Source organism: Gallinula chloropus (assembly GCF_964237585.1).
Source record: "Gallinula chloropus genome assembly, chromosome: 1".
NCBI lineage: Eukaryota > Metazoa > Chordata > Aves > Gruiformes > Rallidae > Gallinula > Gallinula chloropus.
Genome location: NC_140085.1, coordinates 179933920 through 179954123, shown reverse-complemented (window position 1 = coordinate 179954123; position 20204 = coordinate 179933920). Strand labels below are relative to the sequence as shown.

Genomic DNA, 20204 nt, shown 5'->3' with positions numbered 1-20204 from the left:
TTTTTTTTTTATTCTGCTATTGTGCTGTGCAGGGTTTTTTTTTTTTGCCTGTTCTAATTTGCCATGACGTGGTCAGTGCTGTTTCCTTCCGGCTGCTTGCGAGCCTGTGCTAGAGATAAGGATACGTTTACAGTGCATTTTTAACAAGAAGCTGAAGATCTGCTTCACGTAGGGACTCGGGGACTCTCTGGATTGTACAAAGAATTTATTTACTGATTTAGTCTTTTGGAAGCTGTGGGAATCAAGATCTAGAGCATTTTAACTCGCAAAGTAAGAACTTTGCTAAATTTGTACTGTGTGTGAAGAAGAAAGGTGATATGCTTGAGATATCCTACAGCTGAGTAGGGCTGTCTGTGTTCTGTGTTTTTACTTTGAATATACTTTAAAGATGAGAGGTAGTAGTGACTATGAAAGCTTAGGTATATGTCTCAGAAGTTGGATTTTCTCTTTGTTGACTTTAGTAACATTTTCTTAGTCTTGTGCTTTTAATATGAAACACCTTGAAACTGATGTCCTACCTCCTGAAACAGTTTTCTCTTTAACGGAGTGAAAATTTGCATGTATTCATCAGTAAAAGTTATACCTCTGAAGGGACAAAGGTGTCTGACTTCTTTGGGGTTAGATAGAACAGTTATAGTTTGGAGCAGGCTTCGTTGTGACTGCTGTTATTTCAGATAGCTAAAACAATAATTCTTATTTATAACATTTTTTCTTTCTTTTCCTCTGCAGTGATAAAGGCTACCGAGGTGGGAAGAACAACTCAGGAAAGGATTTCCCTTGGTTTGTTTCTCTTTGAGAAGAGAAGAACCCGGGAACACCAATGATCTAAGAAATACAACAGGGACACTTGATTTGTTTGGTGATCCTGCCTTTCTGCCCAGCTGGACGTTGGTGACACTCTGATCTTTCAAATTTGGGAACATTTTTCTTCGCATGTGGAGCTGAGACCTGGGAATGCGTTATGGCAGCAGTTGTACAGCAGAATGAGCTTGTGTTCGAATTTGCCAGCAACGTCATGGAGGATGAGCAGCAGGTATGGGATGGTGTATGGAACCATATTTGTACAAGTTAGTGCTAGGAATAGTTTAAAAACGTGAGGAAAAAGTGGTGTAGAACATAAAAAAGCAAACATTGAGGTCGATGTTGTTGCATCATATCTTTGTGCTGTTTCAAAAGCTTCCTGTTGCTTCCTCTAACTTGCACAGCAGAACAGAAATTGGTTGAAATGTTAAAACTTCTGTGGTATTGCAGAGACATCCTCCTCCAAAAATGTTTTTCCTGTGTTGCAGATTTGTGCCAGTAGAGTCCATCCATTTGTGATGTAGAATTCCCCAAACTCTGGTATTTGACAATATTTTTTAACTTTCCTAGAGTGCTAGGTAGGATAAATTCTGAATAAAAGTAATGCTTACACTACGTATGAGTAGAAGGAGCAGTAGGTACCTGCTCACTGCTTTTTACAGATTGGTTTCTGAATTGTATTACTGTATGTCAGCTATGCAGAAATAAGCTTCAGAGTAATTTCGATTGTGTTTTTTCACCCTGCAGGGAAAATATGTCTGTCTGTATCTGAGAATGCTCTCAGTTAGGTGTTGATTATCTAAACCACATCCTGTGTGTACTGAGGCTTCAGTGAAGGATTCCCATTGTAAAAATATCGTCTCCTCTGTAGGTAGTGGTTAATAGTAGAGTTTTATGTTTATTAACAAGAAATTAGGTGCTATGGAGAGACAGCCTTAAAAGGCTGAGAAGTGCCACGACAAACTGTTCCTCTTTTTGTAAATGTGAAAAGCATTTATCCTCCCCTTTTTCAAAAATACTTTTGACTTTATAACGTTGTTTCTGAGTTTTCTGTATGGCCTACTATCTGGCTGGGTCAGCAGCCTGTTTCTGCTGTCAAAGTCATGCAATCATTTCAATGAACTGAGTGTTGTCTGTCTAAAGGGCTAACTCAGTTTTGGGTGGAACTAGTAATGTAACTTCCTTCCCTGTATTTTTCCAGAGCTTGTGGTAGCCTGGGGATTTAGATATGGGAATTGCACAAACATAGTGGAAAACAAACCTTATTTATTACCTCTGTTTGTTCTTCATTGCTGGCTTTACTTTACAAGGCAGTAGGAGAGGGGAGAGTTGAGATGGGGAGGGCTACTTCAGTGTGGTTTATGGAGGGGATAATGTGAGCAAATGTGGTTTTGTTCAGTTCAGCTGTGTGTTCTGCCTTGTCCAATTTCATCAGATGCTCACCTGAAAAACTTAAAAAATATTAAAGACCACTCAGCAGGACAGAAAAACTTTCCTAAACAGAGCTTTCACCAGCCCCAGAACAAACCCAGCCTTGGCATTTATCTCATAACCCAAATAAATCCTACTCTAGATTAAGCCTAAGGAAAGAAGGTGTCCTGTATTGTACCCAAAAGGCAATGAAATCAAAAGATCTTCGAGGCTAAAGAGAGAAGACTGCACAGCAGAAGGTCCATTGCTGCAAACAATCAGATGCTTCAATCACTGGGTTACCTTAGTTCATATATCAAAGATAGAGGTAGCCAGACAGCTGCTTGCACAGAGGTAGATCTTAAATACTCAGCTGTAGGAAAGGAATCCTGCACAGGGAAAGTTCTGGGAAGCTGGAACAAGATTTAGCTCAGGCAAGGATTTATACTAGAACATTAACCCAAGAAGATTGATCATCTGTCTGCCTGGTTGACCTGATTTGTACAACGCAGGAGCCATTTCTGCTCCTGAAATTTCTCTGTTCTTGGCAGATAAACTGTATTTAGGGATGAATAGCACAGTTTGTGTACTCTGCAGAGATTTTAGCTCTGGAAGTGCACTGTGTTGGTCAAAAGCATTTTTTGAGCTCCATCAGCATACAGAAGGTGACTTTTTTATGCACAGGTGTCAGTTAAGTGGTCTTTGAATAGCTGTTTGTGAGATGTCCCCAGAAGCTGACGTTGAAAGAGCTTTGTTACTTTTCTTCATGTCAGAGCTTTGCCTGGAGCCCTGTTGTGCCAGGAGCTGTCAGGACATGGAACAGCTGTGGGGAAAAGTTCAGGGTCTATCTGGTAGAAAGTTTCAGGGAAGTCATAATTCATGGCTGTTCTTTTTAATTTTAAGTCCTGGTTAAACAGCCATAAATTATGAACAGTCTGTGCAAATAGCATTCAGGCAGTGGCAGAAGCTGATGGGAGGGACTCCATCACGTGGCCCCATGTGAACAGGAAACGTTCTCTCTTACCAGCTTCACCCTTTTAAGTTTAGAAAATAATGATTTTTTTCATTTTTTTTTTCATGGATGGTTCATTTATTGCGTTGTGCATGTATGGCAAAGAAGAAATGGGATGAAAATATCCTCAGGCACATGTTGCTACATGTGTCAGAGTCGCTTGAGAGAGGACCTGTTGGCACAGGGCAGTCATGCTGGGGACCATGCTAGCAACCCAACGGTTGCAATAATTTAGTGTATCTCTGGCACCAGGTAAAAGATCCTGGTTAAATAGAGGGTTGGGGGGGAGGTGAGTGAGAGGCTGCACATGCAAAACTGGACAGGAGCTCCTACAGGTTTTGATTGAGTCAGTGCCACTGCCTAAAACTGCTTTTCAGCACATCTGCAGCTTCTCCACTTGGTGCCTTTTAATTTAGTCCTTGTTAACTTACAGGTAACTTGATATTTGATGAAGACAATCTTGATTTATAAAGCTGAATGAAAGCAGCCTCAGAGGCTGGATCCATACTTGGATGTTTTAAGTGGATCCAGTCTTATCATGGGCTTTCTGAAACATTGTCACATGGTCAAGGCCAAGGTCTTAATCTTTTTTGGCTATTTTCAGCTCCTGCAGAAAGTCTCCCCCCCCTCATCCACTTGCAGTTTTATGAAGACTTTCAGGAAGCGATGTGAGATCCATAGTGAGGTTGTCTCCTCAGGACCTCATTGCAGCCTTCCAGTACCTGAAGGGAGCTTATAAGCAGGAGGGGATTCAACTTTTTAAAAGAGCAGATAATGGCAGGACAAGGGGGAATGGATTAAAGCTAAAGGAGGGAAGGTTTAGATTAGATATTAGGGGGAAGTTCTTTACAGAGAGAGTGGTGAGGTGCTGGAACAGGCTGCCCAGAGAAGTAGTGGATTCCCTGTCCCTGGAGGTGTTCGAGGCCAGGTTGGATGGGGCCCTGGGCAACCTTGTGTAGATCCAGGGCTGGAGGTTGGTGTCCCTGCCTGTGGCAGGGGGGTTGTAACTCTATGATCCTTGGGGTCCCTTCCAACCCAGACCATTCTGTTTCTGTGAAAGCAAGTGGCATTTCAGCATCCCTCTGTGCAACCTGGTAATTTCTCAGATGCTGTATGTGGGAACACCTTTAAAGTCGAGGCTGCCTCTACTGTTGGCACAGAGACTTCAGCAAGGGAAAACTGAAGCCCATTTTGTAGTTACCAAGGTCACCTTGCCTAGTTTTGTTTAGTTTGTGGGTTTCTATTAAGTAAATGGCCAACTGTATTGCAAGTCTGAATTCTTTTCTCTGTTTGCAAATCTGTAGCCAGGTTTCTTTCTCTTTTTTTTTTTTTTAGTATGACTTTTCCCTGCTCCTGTCTGTTGCCTGCCTTTGTTCCCACCTGTCGCTCACTTGCACAAAATTTGTTCCACACCAGTTAGAAGCTATTCACCATGTTCCTGGGACAAAAACATTTTCTTCCTCAGAGGACTTTTATTATGAGAAGACAGTACCTCCAGAGCAGAAGAAATCCCCTTCCTTATTTTCCATTTCCATAAGGACAGTGTTTTGATCTTGTGCCAGTTGGTGTCAGCTGATGGGAAAATTCTCAGAGAAAAAATGAAACACTTTGTCAGCAAACACCCAAGAAAAATTTGAGATCAGGAGGGCAGGGTTCAGTCTACAGGACTGGTCTGTAGATGACTACAGTGAGAAATTTGGTGTGCAAGACTTGGGGAGGTGTTAGCAGTAGCTCAATTCCTTTATGTATCCAGCAGACTTGACAGATGTGTTGAAGCCACAGCTTTGGTGGAGCTAAGGTCTATTTTGACTATTTTGCATGAGAGAGTAGAAATAGAAGTAGGCAAAAGGAGGAGTACAGAAATTGTTCTTCTATGGATTTATGCATTGATTTTTTTTTTAAATCATTGCTGACTCTGTAATTTGGGATTTGTTTAATTTTGGGATACTTTGCATTCTTCCTTTCCTTTCCCCTTATATTAGAAATGAGTAATTTTGTGATCTTGCTATTAAGTAATTCAGTTTGTTTTAATTGAATCTAGTAGTTAAGTTAATGTCTTCCCTGTGTGTAATTGTCATTACACACTAGCATCAAAGGGAGCTGTAGTAACTTCTGTGGTTCTACATGCGTACAAAGTTACTCCTGTGTCTTACAACAACAGAGCTGCAGGAAGATCATAGAATCTCAGACTGGTTTGGGCTGGAAGGGACCTCAAAGATGATCAAGTTCCAACCCCCGCTGCCATGGGCCGGGACTCCTCTCACTAGACCAGGCTGCTCAAGGCCCCATCCAACCTGGCCTTGAACACCTCCAGCAAGGGGCATCCAACACTTCCCCAGGCAACCTGTTCCAGGGCCTCACCACCCCCTTCGTGAAAAATTTCTTCCTAATATCCTATCTAAATTTACCCCCTTCCAATTTAGAACCATTCCCCTTTGTCCTATCCCTACATGCCTTTCCAAAAAGTCCCTCCCCAGCTTTCTTTTGGGCCCCTTCAGGTACTGGAAGGCTGCTACAAGATCTCCCCAGAGCCTTCTCGTCTCCGGACTGAACAAGCCCAACTGTCTTAGCCTGTCTTCACAGGAGAAACGCTCCAGCCCTCTAATCATCTTTGTGGCCCTCCTCTGGAGCTTTTCCAGCAGTTCCATGTCCTTTTTATGTTGGGGACTCAATACTCCAGGTGGGGGTCTCACAAGAACAGAGGGGCAGAATCACCTCCCTTACCTGCTGGTCACACTCCTTTCGATGCAGCCCAGGATATGGTTGGCCTTCTGGGCTGAGAGCATGCATTGTCAGCTCATGTCAAGCTTCTCATCCATCAGCACCCCCAAGTCCTTCTCTGCAGGGCTGCTCTCTATCACAGCAAGCTTTAGCTTGTCTCTCAGTTGGGATTCAGGCACTTTGAGTGACATCAAGAACACCATAGAAGTACTGAAGTGAGATTTTTACCTCTCAACCATCATATATACATCAGCACACTTTAGTAGTAGCTTTTAGAACTGAATTAAATGCTTGTTAATGCAATCATAACCAGTTGCAAATACTGCACAGAAAAGTGAGGATGGTTTTCACAAAAATGCCTTTCAAATTAGATTTGTTTGCAGTTGCATGAATGCTTTTCTTTCGAAGCATGTTGTGTGTTTGTTCTGGCCTTTCCTTTTCGCTACGATGGCAGAGAAGAGAATCTGCATATCGTACCTCCATAAGGTTCAAGCTGGAAGCAGGTATTACAGCAGTTTTAAAACAAAAGGTCACGAGGAGTGATATTTACTCTGACTCCTCCAGTTCAAAACTGTTATTAATTTAAAGAAAACCACATTTAAAATGCCTTACCCTGATTGAAAGCTTTTTGTGTTTGTCATAGCCTGTCAGCAAGGTCCTCAACAATGAGTTCAAGTGACCAGCTATTCCCCTGCCGTGGGGGTTTCTCTGCCTGCAGACAGACACAGTGACTGTGTCAGAGTATGTGTGGGGTGGTTGGTTCTAAACATGGTCAAAAAGCCTTGCAGAGCAGATCATATCTGATCACACAGATCAAACCAACTCCTGCTGAAACGCGTGGCCGTGTCACTGTTCAGTACCACGGGAAACGTTTGGGTCAGCAACGAAGTGTGTTTCAGTAACCTGTGGGTGGTTGGGCTGTTGTAGTTTTGTTTCACAGCAAAGTACTGAGAAGGGTGAAATATAAATAGGGCTTTCAGAAACCGAGCTGCTAATGTGTGAAAATCGTTTGGTTGTGTTCCTTTTATTATTCTGAAAAGGTTTTGTGTGTCTTGTCCCCATTAAAGAGCAACAGAGGTGCTTTTGCCTCTTAGAAGCCAAGTCAGTGATGAGAATGTCAGTCCTTAAGCAAGGACAGCGCTGAAAGGAGCTAACATGAGGCTTATCCTAAGCACGGGCACTCTGTTTGCTGCAGATGCTGCAGCGATGGAGGTGGTGGAAGCAGGGAGGAAGGAGTGGTGGGGAGGCAGCTGGCCAGTTGCCGATGAGAGTGTAGGAGGAGATGGGCGCCTGCATCCTAAATAGACACCCCAACGCCTCCACCCTTTTATAGTCAGTGGAAAGGAATAGGCATTTTTAGGGCATGATTCATCCCATCGTATCACCTAAAACTGGGCAGGGGAATTGTGCCCTAGAAATACCCATTTTTCTCAGAAGGAAACTGGGGGTTATTGGCTCAAATCCTGCTTTGGTGAACGACACTTGTCTCCTAGTGTCTGTGAGCTGGAGCAGGAGAAGACAACTGAAATTGCCTTACTTGCATCTTCCTCAAATAAAATGCATAGTTCTTAGCTGCTCAGAAAAATACCAACAGGTACTTTTGAAAGCTTGCAGGTGAGAGAAGCCTGAGTGGAGTGTCCTAAGTAATACTTTTACAATTTTTTTTTTTAGTGTCATTACATGTATGGGCATAGAGTATATTTAACTTATATCCCAAAAGTTATGTACAGTGGCATATTACTGAAATTTGGGTGCTTAAACAATTTTTGTAGCATGGATTTTATATTACTAGTGAGGCCGCAACAGATCATCTTCCTTCTAGTTTCTGGAACATACTGCTCAAAATAAAACATTTTTAAATGCACACAGTATTTTATTTTCCTTCTTTCTTTACAGTGCTTTACTGTTTTTGAAATTTAGCTTTTATTTAATTCAATCTATTTGCTTACTCTTACCTGGAAGCAAATAGGATCTGGGACGTTAGGGTCAGTAAACAAACAGGATGCACAATGTGAACACGCTGTTTTCTGAGGAAAAGCAGGAACCTGTGGCCACCAGTGGTTCCCAGTTTGTCACCCCAAGCAAGATGCAGCCTTGGAGAGAGGAGTTTACAAAGGTGTGGAGTAGAAGCTGTTGCTTTGCTGTATGCTACTCATTTGACAATATAATTTCATGAGAGAACTTTAACTGGTCTGTGCTTTATTCATTTGTATTGATCTTGTACAGTGTTATTCTATTGAAGCTTATATTTGGTAGGTTATTTTAGGGGTTTTTTTTGCGTTTGGTTTTGCTGTTTTGGGTGGGATTTGGCTTTTTAGCAGGCTGTCCCTGATAGGAGCCCGTAGAAATACTAGTTTTATTTCTTAGTTCTCCTTTTTTTCCTGGTTGCCCTTTGCCACAGTTGTTACAGAGACCTTTTACAAAGAGCAATTTGAAGTGGTAATTACTGCCTTTTAAAACTTGTAATTGCACTTTCTACTCTCGGTACTTACCTTCCAGACTCTTCCCTAGGAGAGGCTTACTCCTAGGAGCTGTGGCCTGTGTTGAGCCGACAGCTCTGGAGCCCTTTACTCTTGGAGGCGGTGTGCGTAGTTGTGAGGTTGTCAGACACGAGCAGCCCCTAAGCAAGCTCATAATCACACGTGTTGGGTATTGTTTTCTTGTCTGGTTAAATAAAAACCCTGCTTGATCTGTGCATATCTCTGCCCTTCTGTGGAGGGTAAGACAAAACCCGTATATACTGCTTTTCTCAGAAACGCATTTTTGGAACTTTTTGGTTTGTTGTCTTGTTTTTAAGGTTACCACATTCATAGTGTGATTTATTTTGATAGTGAGAGGGCTTTACAGTTACACTAGCCTTTCTTTGAGCCTACTCTGCAATCATCAGCTATGGATTTCTTCCTGCAAACGACATTTCGAAAGAGTCGCTGTGAAAAAAATTCTGTGTCTGTAGTAAATGGTGTTTTCTGAAAACCTCTTCCTGTTGAATTGATTGCCTTTTCAGGGAGTGTGCACTTGGTTGTTACTGGTCAGCTTGATTTCTGTTTTTTTCCAGCCACCTCTTTTCCTTCTGTGTCTGATGCAAAACATCTACGGAGTCAGAAGGATGGTGTCTGACAGTGGACTTAGGAAGGAAAGGGGCAGGGGCGGGAGAGCGGGGAGTAATGACAAGCGACTGTAAGAATTAGGGAGGAAAGGTATTATGGCACATATGTCAAGCACCCTGTTACACCTCTTGCTCTGGTAGAAAGTGTCTCCTAAAGTAGTGATTTTCAAGTGGTGTCTTGTGGGAAATCTGGTGCCCGTGAAAGCTTCGTTCAGTCTTGACAACCACAGGACTCCTCAACCCCCAGCTTGACAGAAAGAGCTAAAGATGAGGGTGCTTGCAGCAAGCTGCTTGCCCTGTATGACTGCCAGGAAAGTTTGGCATTTACTGTGCTGTGCCACTCATCTGTACTGTCAGCTTTTATCCTGCAGAATGCTGTGGTCAGAGTCTGGTATTGCCTACTGGAGTAAAGTCAGTACATTAGACACTGCAGTGATATTCAGCCTCTGGCTCATAGCAGAACACTGCTGCTGCTTGGTTCAGTGCAAAAATTCATCTAGTTCTTTGGCACTCCCTCCTGATGGTCTGACATTCAAGAGGTGTGCTGTAAAGCTGTTGTATTAATCAGTAGATGGTTTGATGGCATGGAGTTTAACTAGTTATTTTCTAATTTTCTTTTTTTTCTCCCCCCCTCCCCCAGCTTGGTGATCCATCTATTTTCCCTGCTGTCATCGTGGAGCATGTTCCTAGTGCAGACCTCGTACACAACTACTCTGGCTTGACCTGCGTGGATGAGCCCAGCGACATGATCACCGAGAGCTCCCTGGATGTCGCAGAAGAGCAGATCATAGAAGATGATGATATCACCCTCACAGGTTGGCAGTAAAAACATTCCTCTCGGGTTTTTTTGCACCAAGATGGCTGTGACTAATGGTGGAAAAAAACCTTCATGACAAAAAACAACAGGAAAAAACTACTATAAAAATTATAGTAGTATCAAATGTTGTTAATTCTATACAAGACAGAGAAAATGGCATTAATACCATTAGCAGGTGGCTTGCAATCCCAGCTGCACAACTAGTAACAGGGAAGAGTCATCTGTCAGCAAAGATTAAGAGAGAGTTCTGCTCAGAGTACCAGCAAGATTTTGCTTTGCTTTTCACAGGAATTTTTTGCTCTTAATGGTTGGTGTGTACCTAAGCAAACATAGATACCATAAAGCAGGCACATGCAGGTTGAGTAGATGTACTACTTTTGGCTTCCTATGGGTACACAGTTAGCCATAAAATGCACACCTTAGTGTGACTTACTGGTGTAAGTATGCTCAGCATAGTACTCGTTTTGGATCTCTAATAATGATTAATGCCTAAAGTACAGATATAAATTCTGTAAGAAAACGTAGCCCTAGAGAGAAAACAGCTCTCAAGAGGAAAGCTCAAAGATCTGCCACTTTTTTTTGTAAATCCAACTCCTCAGCAAACACGTGTGTTAGAAGCATTTTTGCAGGAGTCTGAACGGTGGGGTAGACACTTCACAGAGTGGGGGGGATCTTGTTTCTGTGTGTTCCCTCAGCTATTAGGCTCCAGGGCTGAAGACCGCTTGCTGTTTTCAGTCCTGGTTTTGACATTGTAGCAGACTATGTCTTTGGAAATAATACTTTGCCACCAAAAGCAAAACAAAAGCTCATCAAAACTTGAGGAACAGTTCACAAAGTTAGTGTGAGCTGTTCCTAGTAAATGTTGTATCTGATAAATATGGCTTTTTTTTTTTTTTTTCCTTTTCTCAGTACCAAATTATCTATGAACAGGCTGTGACCATACAGATAAGCTAGCTGATTATTCAAGAAAGTTTTACATACTTAAACATTATTTCAAGTGGGGACCTCTTGCCAACTATGCACTTGCTGTTCATATTAATTATTCACACCGCAGCTGGCATTCCCTCAGCGCGTTCCTTGGGCACCGCTCAGCGCGGCTGTGTGAAGGCTTCACCATAGATCACTTTTATGAATCCATACTCACTGTGATGCAGCGTGTGTGGATTGTTACTCACATGACTAATTGTGAAACTCCACTTTTCTGAATGCTCTTGTTAACGTTTCTTTTTCTTTTTTTTTCTTGCTGGTCACATGAGGAGGGTTGGCAGATTGCTGCCAGAGACTGGAAATATGTAATCCTTGTAACCCGTGGTGTGCGAGGGTTTCTGGGATACTTGGGAGGCAGACAAGCACAGCTTTGTTCCCATCATCCATTGTAGGTCAAGCGATCCGGTTTTCTTTAAAGGCAAAGTCCTTGGAAAACCTGAGCTGCCACTTTGCAGAGATTATTGCTGGGAAGGAGACATTAGCTAATTAGCTGTTCCACACTTTGCACCCCGCTAGCTGCTGTGGGTGCTGTCGTTTTCCTTGCAAAAGAACGTGCCAGTGTTTGCAGTGCTGGATGAACTCAGGCCAGGCAGGAACCGGCGCTGCTGCTGAAGGCTTCTGCTCAGGATGCAAGGTGGGCGGCGCTGGCAGCTCAGCCCCCAGGTTCTGGCAGGGAGCCACTGTTCCTGACTCAAATGGGGCAGAGTTTGGGGGTCCAGGGGTGCAGAAGTACTCCACAGGGCCCCCAGTCGCCTCCCTGCCTGCTGCAGGCAAGCATCAACTGTGGCTGCAGCTGCCCGCTTCAACTGCAAGGCTGCCACGGAGGAGACACGGTTCAAGCATGGCTTGTAGGCTACCTGTGAAATGGGGCTAATCATAACTGAAATTTCCCCCCTACTCTATTTTTCAGACGATTTTTCCCCCTCCTTCCCTTCTTTGAAGTTACTATCTTGATATTTTTCTTTTTTTTTTTTGTCTTTTTTTTTTTCCCCCCTCCATAGGTCATGTCTGGTCTCACCAGTGAAACATGCTGGTTGTCTCTTTGAAGTTTGTATCAGTCTTTTCAGTCAGTTCCATGTTATGCATTTGAGAAAGGATCAGAAATTATAAAGACTACTAATTCCATGTTAAAATATTCATAGGCCTGAAGTTTACAGCAAAATGAAACTGAAACCACCATCGCTTCTGACTAAACATTACTGAGAAATATGTGGGAATTGGTTTTGGTTTTTTGTTTTCTAAGTTACCAGTTTCACAGAATCTCAGGCTGGTTTAGGCTGGAAGGGACCTCAAAGACCATCCAATTCCAACTCCCTACCATGGGCAGGTACACCCTCTTCTAGACCAGGTTGCCCAAAGCCGCATCCAACCTGGCCTTGAACACTGCCAGGGAGGGTCAGCCACAGCTTCTTTGGGCAACCTGTGCCAGGGCCTCACCCCCCTCACAGGGAAGAATTTCTTCCTAATATCTAATGTAAAACTGCGCCTTGTCCTATCACTGCACTCCCTGATTCAGCACATTGGTTTATGACTGACATAGGTTAAGCTTTTGTTTTTCTCTTAATCTAAGAGAAATTAGCAGTAGGTCTCCTGAAACTGAAGCAGTTGTTTTTAGGGACCTGCAGAATGATGGATGCTGGTAGTTTTTCCATCTATAAGATGGAGCTTCAGCCCTTCAAAGTCGCAGCTGTTGCACATCAGTGCTTACTTACCTGTAGTACAAACTGTAACCTGCAGACAGCTGTAAGAGCAGCATCTGCCTCACTTGAAACCCTGCTGAAAGATGGCTAACATCCATCTTTTTAGTTATGTTTACACTGACACTGTAGATATTTTATAATGAATAAGCAGACCTTCCTTATCACCCCTCCCTCTAAAAGCACTTTTCCATAGAAAAATTGCAATGGCAGTTCTTAGGGTCTTTTTTTTTTTAACAATATTATGGGACTTTAAATGATTAACTGTCATGTAGCAGAGGGTGATTAACAAAATAAATTGGAGCATTGGCTTTGGATGAAGCTTTATCTCTAAAGGAAATACTCAGTTGTCAGGGGTTTTCTCTGAAATATACAAGGGATAATGTTTTATGCAGAAAACAGTCTAGGCCAACTTGTCAGAAGGCACCATTCAGTACGCTTCATCTTTTTAATGTAACTAATTACAGCTTTAAGGTGCATAGGAAGGAGGAACTAATTGAATAATCTAACTTCCTGAAAACTTTTTTCTTTTGTTTTTAACTTTATCATGTCTGTCCAGTTTAACTTCGGAAAATACAGTTTATCAAACTGCCATTTTGCAGCTCACTTGTGCTGGCATTGTTTTGATGGGATAAGTGAAGTGGCTGCACTGAGTTTGGGGGGGATGAGGGATAGGAAATGCATACTTACATGTCCCATGCCCTAGTCTGGATTGGGAGCATGGAAGTGTGTGTTTTCATAGATTGATAGTGGTGCTTAATAACCAGTTCAGGAATTATTTCAATGCTTAGTAGTGTTTAGCTTGTACATTTGGCGAAGCTTTAGCATTTGTGGCACAAGCCAAGCTGGTCAGGTAGGAGAATGAAAGAACAGAGATGTTAGGTGCTGCAGTTCTGCACAACTCAGCATCTTCAGTGATCGTTTATAATGCTACAGAGAAATCCAAAGGAATAGTTGGGTGGAAATTGAACTTCATGGTGTTAATCCGTGAGGACTTGGAGTTGACGAAATGCCAGCTGTAAAAAAAAAAAAAAGGGAGGGGGGGTGTAAGGTTTCAGTTCCTAAAGAAATCATTCACTGCTCATGTAGCATCTGGTTGAAAATGGGGAGAAGAGGGGGTTTAGCTCCTGAATAAAATAATTTTTTACATATTTTAAAGCCTTATTTAAAAAAAAAAAACTCCAGACAAACATGAGGAGTGATGTGTAGGTTTCCTGAAATACTTGTTGTCTTCCAGTGTCAGTTAACAGTCAGCTCAGTTAGTATCAAAAGGCAATTGCTTAAATTTAACAGCTGGCTATTCTGCAAGAGGGGGCTCTATCTGTGTTTAATGGATCTCTTGCTACTTGTACCAAGCTTAGATTTCTTCTGACTTTATTCTGAGGCTCTGCAATGCCCACTGGGCTAACACAACTTTTATCTTGCCCCTGACAAGGACTTGTGTTGTCCACTCTCTGGAGCTGCCAACCACTGGGGAAGCAACAAGAGTGAGATGGGACTGCCAAAAGTAGCATAAAGCTTTCAAAGACAGGCCAGGCAGCAGTGGGGAAAGCAGGACTTTGGACTGGGGCAGGGAGCTTCCAGCGTGAGGCACGAATGGTTTGTTTCTTCACCAGGTTAGCAGGGCAGAAAGCTGTGTTTGGGCAATCCTGGTGCTAATGGCAAGCGCTGATTCATAGCAACCCTGCATTCCCAGGAACTGGGCTGTAGTTGGTGTGCAGGTACAGGGGCTTGTGGTATACAGGTGGCTTGCTCAGATAAACAAGAACTTGTAGACTACCCTGGGAAAAAATTGAAGTTACTTCTGGGTGTGGTTTTCCTCTTCCCCCCCAACTTTTTCCCACCTCTTTTTTTTCTGTCCTCTTCCGTCCTCTTCCGTCCTTTTTTTTTTGCCCTTTTTTCCGTCCTTTTTTTTGCCCTTTTTTCCGTCCTTTTTTGTTTTCTCTTAAAAAAACCCAAACCACCAACACGTTTCTGCCTATTTAAGATAACACTTGAAATCTGTCATTTCTCAGAAATTACCTCCACTGTCACCATTCTTCCAGACATGATTTTGCCAAAGTGTAACAGATTCATCCCAATTCTCCTTAACTTTGTGACTGTATGGTAACTGCCAGTGATTGGAAAACCCTTTTGCAACATTAAGAGGAAAAACTAAGGCACCAACTTGCCTTTGGAAGCTGAGTTGGTTATCTCTGAGCATTGTCTCAAGTTGAGCAATGTAGATTAGCACCTTGCTGTTTACTAGGTCAGAGGGGAGGAGCTCAGTGTGCTCCCTGTACTGCTCCAGGCATACCTGGTTTGTGTTATCTCTTGAGTTCTCCTAACCCAGCATGCTCACCCAGCAAACCCAAGTGGGGCCATTTTATAAAGCTCAGTTATCTTGCTGCCTGATCAAAAGAAGTGTGAAACCTGCTGTGTGGTAAGTGATGGGTTTGGATTATGAACCAGGGGCAGAGATGAGACGAAGAACCACAGCCCTTGGTTTTTTCAGCACCAAGGAAATAACTGATTTGGCTCAAACCACCTTGTGAAGTTGTCATCTAAGAAGAGGCTTGAAGGGTGTTAAGCACGGGCATTAACATGGTTAAGAAACCTACTTTTGCCATTTGTGATCTGTGGATAGATAGATAGCTGGCACTCCCTATGTTTTTGTGAGTATCAAATTATATTTTAGGTTATTTATGTGACTATAAGGTCCTTTCATAGGTCTTGGATTTGTAGCCACATAGTGTAGCAGCTGGCAACCTCCGCCTCACCTGCCCTTACTCAGAATGAAGAATCAACTCTGCTCTGTCACCTCTGTGCCCAAAAGCAAGCCAGGAGGGGTTTGCTCCTCGTACAGCTCTCACAGAGGAAAGAGTAAGCAGTGGCTGCTGCATCCTCCCTGCCTGCAGCGCTCAGACCCAGGGCCTCCACTGCTGGCTTTTAAATTGTATGTGGCAGCATGAACCACTCAGTGGCTTCAGCTGAGCTGGATCATGGTGGGTTACCTTCCTGTCCATTCAGATGACATCAGAACTGATGACAGCTGCTTTGGCAGTGCTATGTGCCTGTATTTAGGGTGACATCCTTATTGTGGTCTTCATTATGCTGGTAGATGTTGTGGAAAGTTCCTTCCCAGATAAAACTAGAGGCGATCAAGCAAGCCAGGCATGAGCTGCGCTTGGTTCAGTCTCCTCCTCAGCTGGCTGGGCATTCCCCAGTGATGCCATTGGGCTCTTGGGGCTGAGAGGCTCTGCAGCTGAGCTCCTGAGCCTGCGAGCTGCCTGACAAAAGTGTCAGCCGTTTACTGACCTTCCTGTCTCTATGATGTCCCAAGCTAGGACTGCAGTCCATGCTCGCTGCCTCCCCTTTTCATGCTGTCTTCCTCCTCAGCTCTGTGTTTCTCATTTCGTAAGCCTGTTAGGAGACCTCAGCCAGGAGGTGCAGATCCTTAACTGTCTTGAGCGTCCCTGTAAGACGTGGGGTGGAGGGGTTCCTCTAGACAGCAGGGTGAGTTGCTGTGTGGCCCGGGGGTTCACAGTGGCTGACACTATATTCTGTGTTAGCTTAAGCCTCTGGTGCTTGGGGCACAGTAGGTTTAACTAAGGTTTAAAAAAAAAATAAACATAAGGAGGCTTCTGCTGAGCTCTCTGAGCTGCCTGTAAATCACAGCCAGGTGGAGGAGGTAGGGCTGATGTGTGCATGTCTTGCATGCATCTTCGCCCTCGCCTAATGATACGATTGCTGAAGCTGTAAATTTTTGAGGGTGAAACTGTGGGGTTTTTTGTTTGGATGCTTTTTTAATCATGGGGTTGCTTAGTGCTAGTGAGCTGAGTGCTTTATGGTTACTGTTATCGTTTGATTTTTATTTAAAGTTTAGAAAATCTGGCATTAATCTCTCTTTTAAGTAAAAAAGAAACATTCCAAGCTTTGTGTTTTAAGGTGCATTTTTTGCTTGCTCTGTCAGTCAGTCTCCTTTTTTTTTCCTTTCTCTCTCTTTTTTTTTGTCCCTGCCCCACCCCAAATTCCTCAAAGCTAAACAGGGAGAGAGGGCGTGAAGCTGACTCATACCAGCCTGGGAAAGTAACTGCGGTTCATTGGTGTCCCTAGGAGGGGAATACTGATGCAGCCCTTTGAACTGCTTTTATAGATGGAAGTGAATCCCCCAGTGTAGCTCCAAATTCACAGGATGAGGAAGTCAGGTCCATGTATTTCTGTCCAGCAAAGAGTTCTAAAACAATGTGTTAAGCAGTTCTAAAGGTTTACTGAACCAGGTACTGGAACAAACAACTAACTTAGTTGGCATAGAATCATAGAATGGTCTGTGTTAGAAGGGACCCCAAGGATCATAGAGTTACAACCTCCCTACCACAGGCAGGGACACCAACCTCCAGCCCTGGATCTACACAAGGTTGCCCAGGGCCCCATCCAACCTGGCCTTGAACACCTCCAGGGACGGGGCATCCAGCACCTCTCTGGGCAGCCTGTTCCAGCACCTCATCACTCTCTCTGTAAAAAACTTCCCCCTAATATCTAATCTAAACCTTCCCTCCTTTAGCTTTAGTCCATTCCCCCTTGTCCTGCCATTATCTACCCTTTTTAAAAGTTGATTCCCCTCCTGTTTGTATGCTCCCTTCAGGTACTGGAAGGCTGCAATGAGATCCCCCACAGCCTTCTCTTCTCCAGGCTGAACAAGCCCAGCTCCCTCAGCCTCTTTTCGTAGGGGAGGTGCTCCAGCCCTTTAATCATCTTTGTGGCCCTCTGAACCCTCTCCAACAGTTCCACATCCTTCTTGTATTGGGGGCCCCAGATCTGGACACAGGACTCCAGATGGGGCCTCACGAGGGCAGAGTAGAGAGGGACAATCACCTCCCTGTCCCTGCTGGCCACCCCTCTCCTGATGGAGCCCAGGATACCATTGGCCCTACGAGCTGCAAGAGTACACTGCTGGCTCATGTCAAGCTTCTCATCCACCACAATCCCCAAGTCCTTCTCAGCAGGGCTACTCTCAAGGAGCTCTTCTCCCAGTCTGTATCTGTGTCTGGGATTCTTCCAGTCCAAGTGCAACACCTTACACTTGGCAGTGTTGAACCTCATTAGGTTCCCCCGGGCCCATCTTTCCAGCCTGTCAAGATCCCTCTGGATGGCTTCCTCTCCTTCTGGGGTGTCGACCACACCACTCAGCTTGGTGTCATCTCCAGTTATTGCTTGGTGTCATGCTACAGTTATTTGGAAAAATATCCTTTGGTGTAAGGTCCTCTGCCAGTCAGACCAATATCCTCTTGTTGGACAGTTTTTATTTCGCAAAATGACATTTTGCTGGATTTTTTTTTGGTCTGTAGCTTCAGATGACCTTTATAAATGAATGCACAAGAGCTTTGGATTTGTCTGATGCCCACCCTCATGAGATCAGTGAGGGATTGTCCAGTAGTCAAAACATCTGGAAAGTTTGCCAGCCTGCTGTATTGCTTTGTGTTTTATGTTTGCTTTGCAAATTGTTCCTGGAGCCTGCGCTGCTAAGCCCTACCTGTAATCCCCGTGGATTTGAATAGTTGAGGATTCAGTAACAACTTCAGATCATACATATGCTTTGCACAGAAGCTGTGGAATATTTTCTTGTTTACCCTCCAGGCTGAATGACAGGATATTTTTGGTGAGCATTTCTTAATTAAGGAATTTACTTCCTTTGGACCAACATAAGAAGAAAGTAGCAATATTGGTTGGGGGGGGGGGGTTAACTGTCTGGAATAATGTTTGTGGTTGTGATATTTCTTAAGAGTTCATGGGTGTTGTGTTTTTACTGCATCTGTTTTGTCAGCGAAGAGAGGGGTTAGATAGATGAGGCTGAAACAAGGAGTTTGTGTTTGTATTTTATCTAAAACATAGAGTCTGAGGAATGTAGTGCATTAAGCAAATTAGATTATTGCTGTATGCATTTTCTCTCCAGCTAATCTGTTACTACTCATCTAGTAGAAGACTGTGCTTACTAAATTTTTTTTCTGTACATGAAATAGGAATGAATATCGTGTTAAGCTTTAAGTCCAGTTTGTAGCTTGTTAAGAATTTTTCTCTCCTGCTTGTAGTTGAAGCTTCTTGTCATAATGGAGATGAAACAATGGAAACCATCGAGGCTGCTGAAGCACTTCTCAATATGGACTCCCCTGGTCCTATGTTGGATGAAAAAAGAATAGGTAAGTTTTTTTATGAACACAAATCCAATCTGTATTTGCCTTATTCATTTGTGGAAGGAGGAGGGATTCAGAGCAGTGTGGTTGCATGGAATTGGTAAGATGATTTTGCTTCCAGGTAGACTTTATGTATATAGTTTGGATACCAGAAATCCCGTGTTGTATGCAGTGAAGGATTTTGTTGCCCCACCAGAGGGATTCAAAACTTGCAGAGGGAGGGTGTGAATGAAGGCAGGCAGTTTAGATCACAGTGTTTTGTTTGGCTGATAGAGGATTAGTCTGTTAATGCTGCCAAAAAGAATGTAGACTTAGATCTGCAGATTGCTGCAAGTATGCATAAAAATCACAGAATCGTAGGGGTTGGAAGGGACCTCCAGACATCATTGGGTCCAACCCCCCTGCCAAAGCAGGTTCCCTAGGACATACCACATACCACACAGGGAGGCATCCAGATGGGTCTTGAATATCTCTAGAGAAGGAGACTCCCAGTCCCCCTGGGCAGCCTGTCCCAGGGCTCTGTCACCCTCACTGTGAAAAAAATGTGTGATCACCAAATATTTGTCCTTTTTGTGGAAGTGGGTTATATCATTATTTTTTTCTATTTTAATAGTGGGGTTTTTTTGTGTAAAATGTCAGCATGGATATTCCATTATGAACTAGTTGTTTCTCCCATGAAGGCTTTAAGAGCCATAGTTTTGGTTTTTTATTCTGTATTTAATTTTTTTGGGTGGGGAGAAGCTTTTAAAAGTCCTTGTGGCTGTGTGAAAATACCCCCTTTGTCGCTTTCCCATAAGCAGCTATGTTTGGCACAACTGAAGACGATGATATGGTGGCTCCTATTACACATGTGTCGGTCACGCTCGATGGGATTCCAGAGGTGGTAGAAGTTCACCAGGCCCCAGACCCTTATGCTGAATCACCAGAGACTCCAGAGTTTGAACAACCAAAGAAGAAAAAAGGTAAGATGCTGTGGGAGAACAGCAACTTGGAGTAGGAGAACAGTGGGCAGTACGCTCGCCTCCCCTGTGGGTGTCTGGAACCATTCTGGGTGTCAGGTCAAAATAACTCAGTGGGCTCAGCTAGAAATATGGAGAAAGTTTATATCTGTGTGAGCACAGACACTGGTGATTAGATGCCAGTGATGTTGGAGAAGTGGCAATGATGGCTTATCCCACAGGGAATGTGAATATCTGCTTGTTCTATTTATAGTTTCCTCCTCAGAGCAGAATTGCAGTACAAGCTATAGAGCTTTTGTTATTGTGAATCCTGAAGTACTTTAATTAGCTCTTATGTAGCTTCAACTAAAGATACTCGATCTGCTCAGAATATGGGATGAAAATTAGGAGGGATTTTTTTGCTTTTTTTTAAAATATGAATGGTTTCATTTCTTTTTTTCTTTTTTTTTTTTAATAGCTGCATGCTATAGTGTTAGTCCCCATTTGTGGTATATAACATATACACAGTGTCCACTGAGTGGTGT

At 43.4% G+C, this 20204-nt stretch overlaps 1 protein-coding gene across 2 annotated transcripts in view; it reads left to right on the top strand.

Moving 5' to 3' along the window:
- The first annotated feature begins 926 nt into the window (after nucleotides 1-926).
- Nucleotides 927-20204, top strand: part of ELF1 (E74 like ETS transcription factor 1) — a 40991-nt gene continuing 21713 nt past the window's right edge. The window contains exons 1-4 of one of the 2 annotated variants that reach the window (XM_084275105.1): nucleotides 927-1033; nucleotides 9691-9865; nucleotides 18620-18727; nucleotides 19522-19683. In XM_084275105.1, coding sequence (XP_084131231.1) covers nucleotides 962-1033; nucleotides 9691-9865; nucleotides 18620-18727; nucleotides 19522-19683 — 517 coding nt within the window. In that variant the 5' untranslated portion in view covers nucleotides 927-961. Of the gene's footprint in view, nucleotides 1034-9690; nucleotides 9866-18619; nucleotides 18728-19518; nucleotides 19684-20204 lie in introns of both variants that reach the window. The other variant, XM_084275104.1, reaches the window with a different exon arrangement.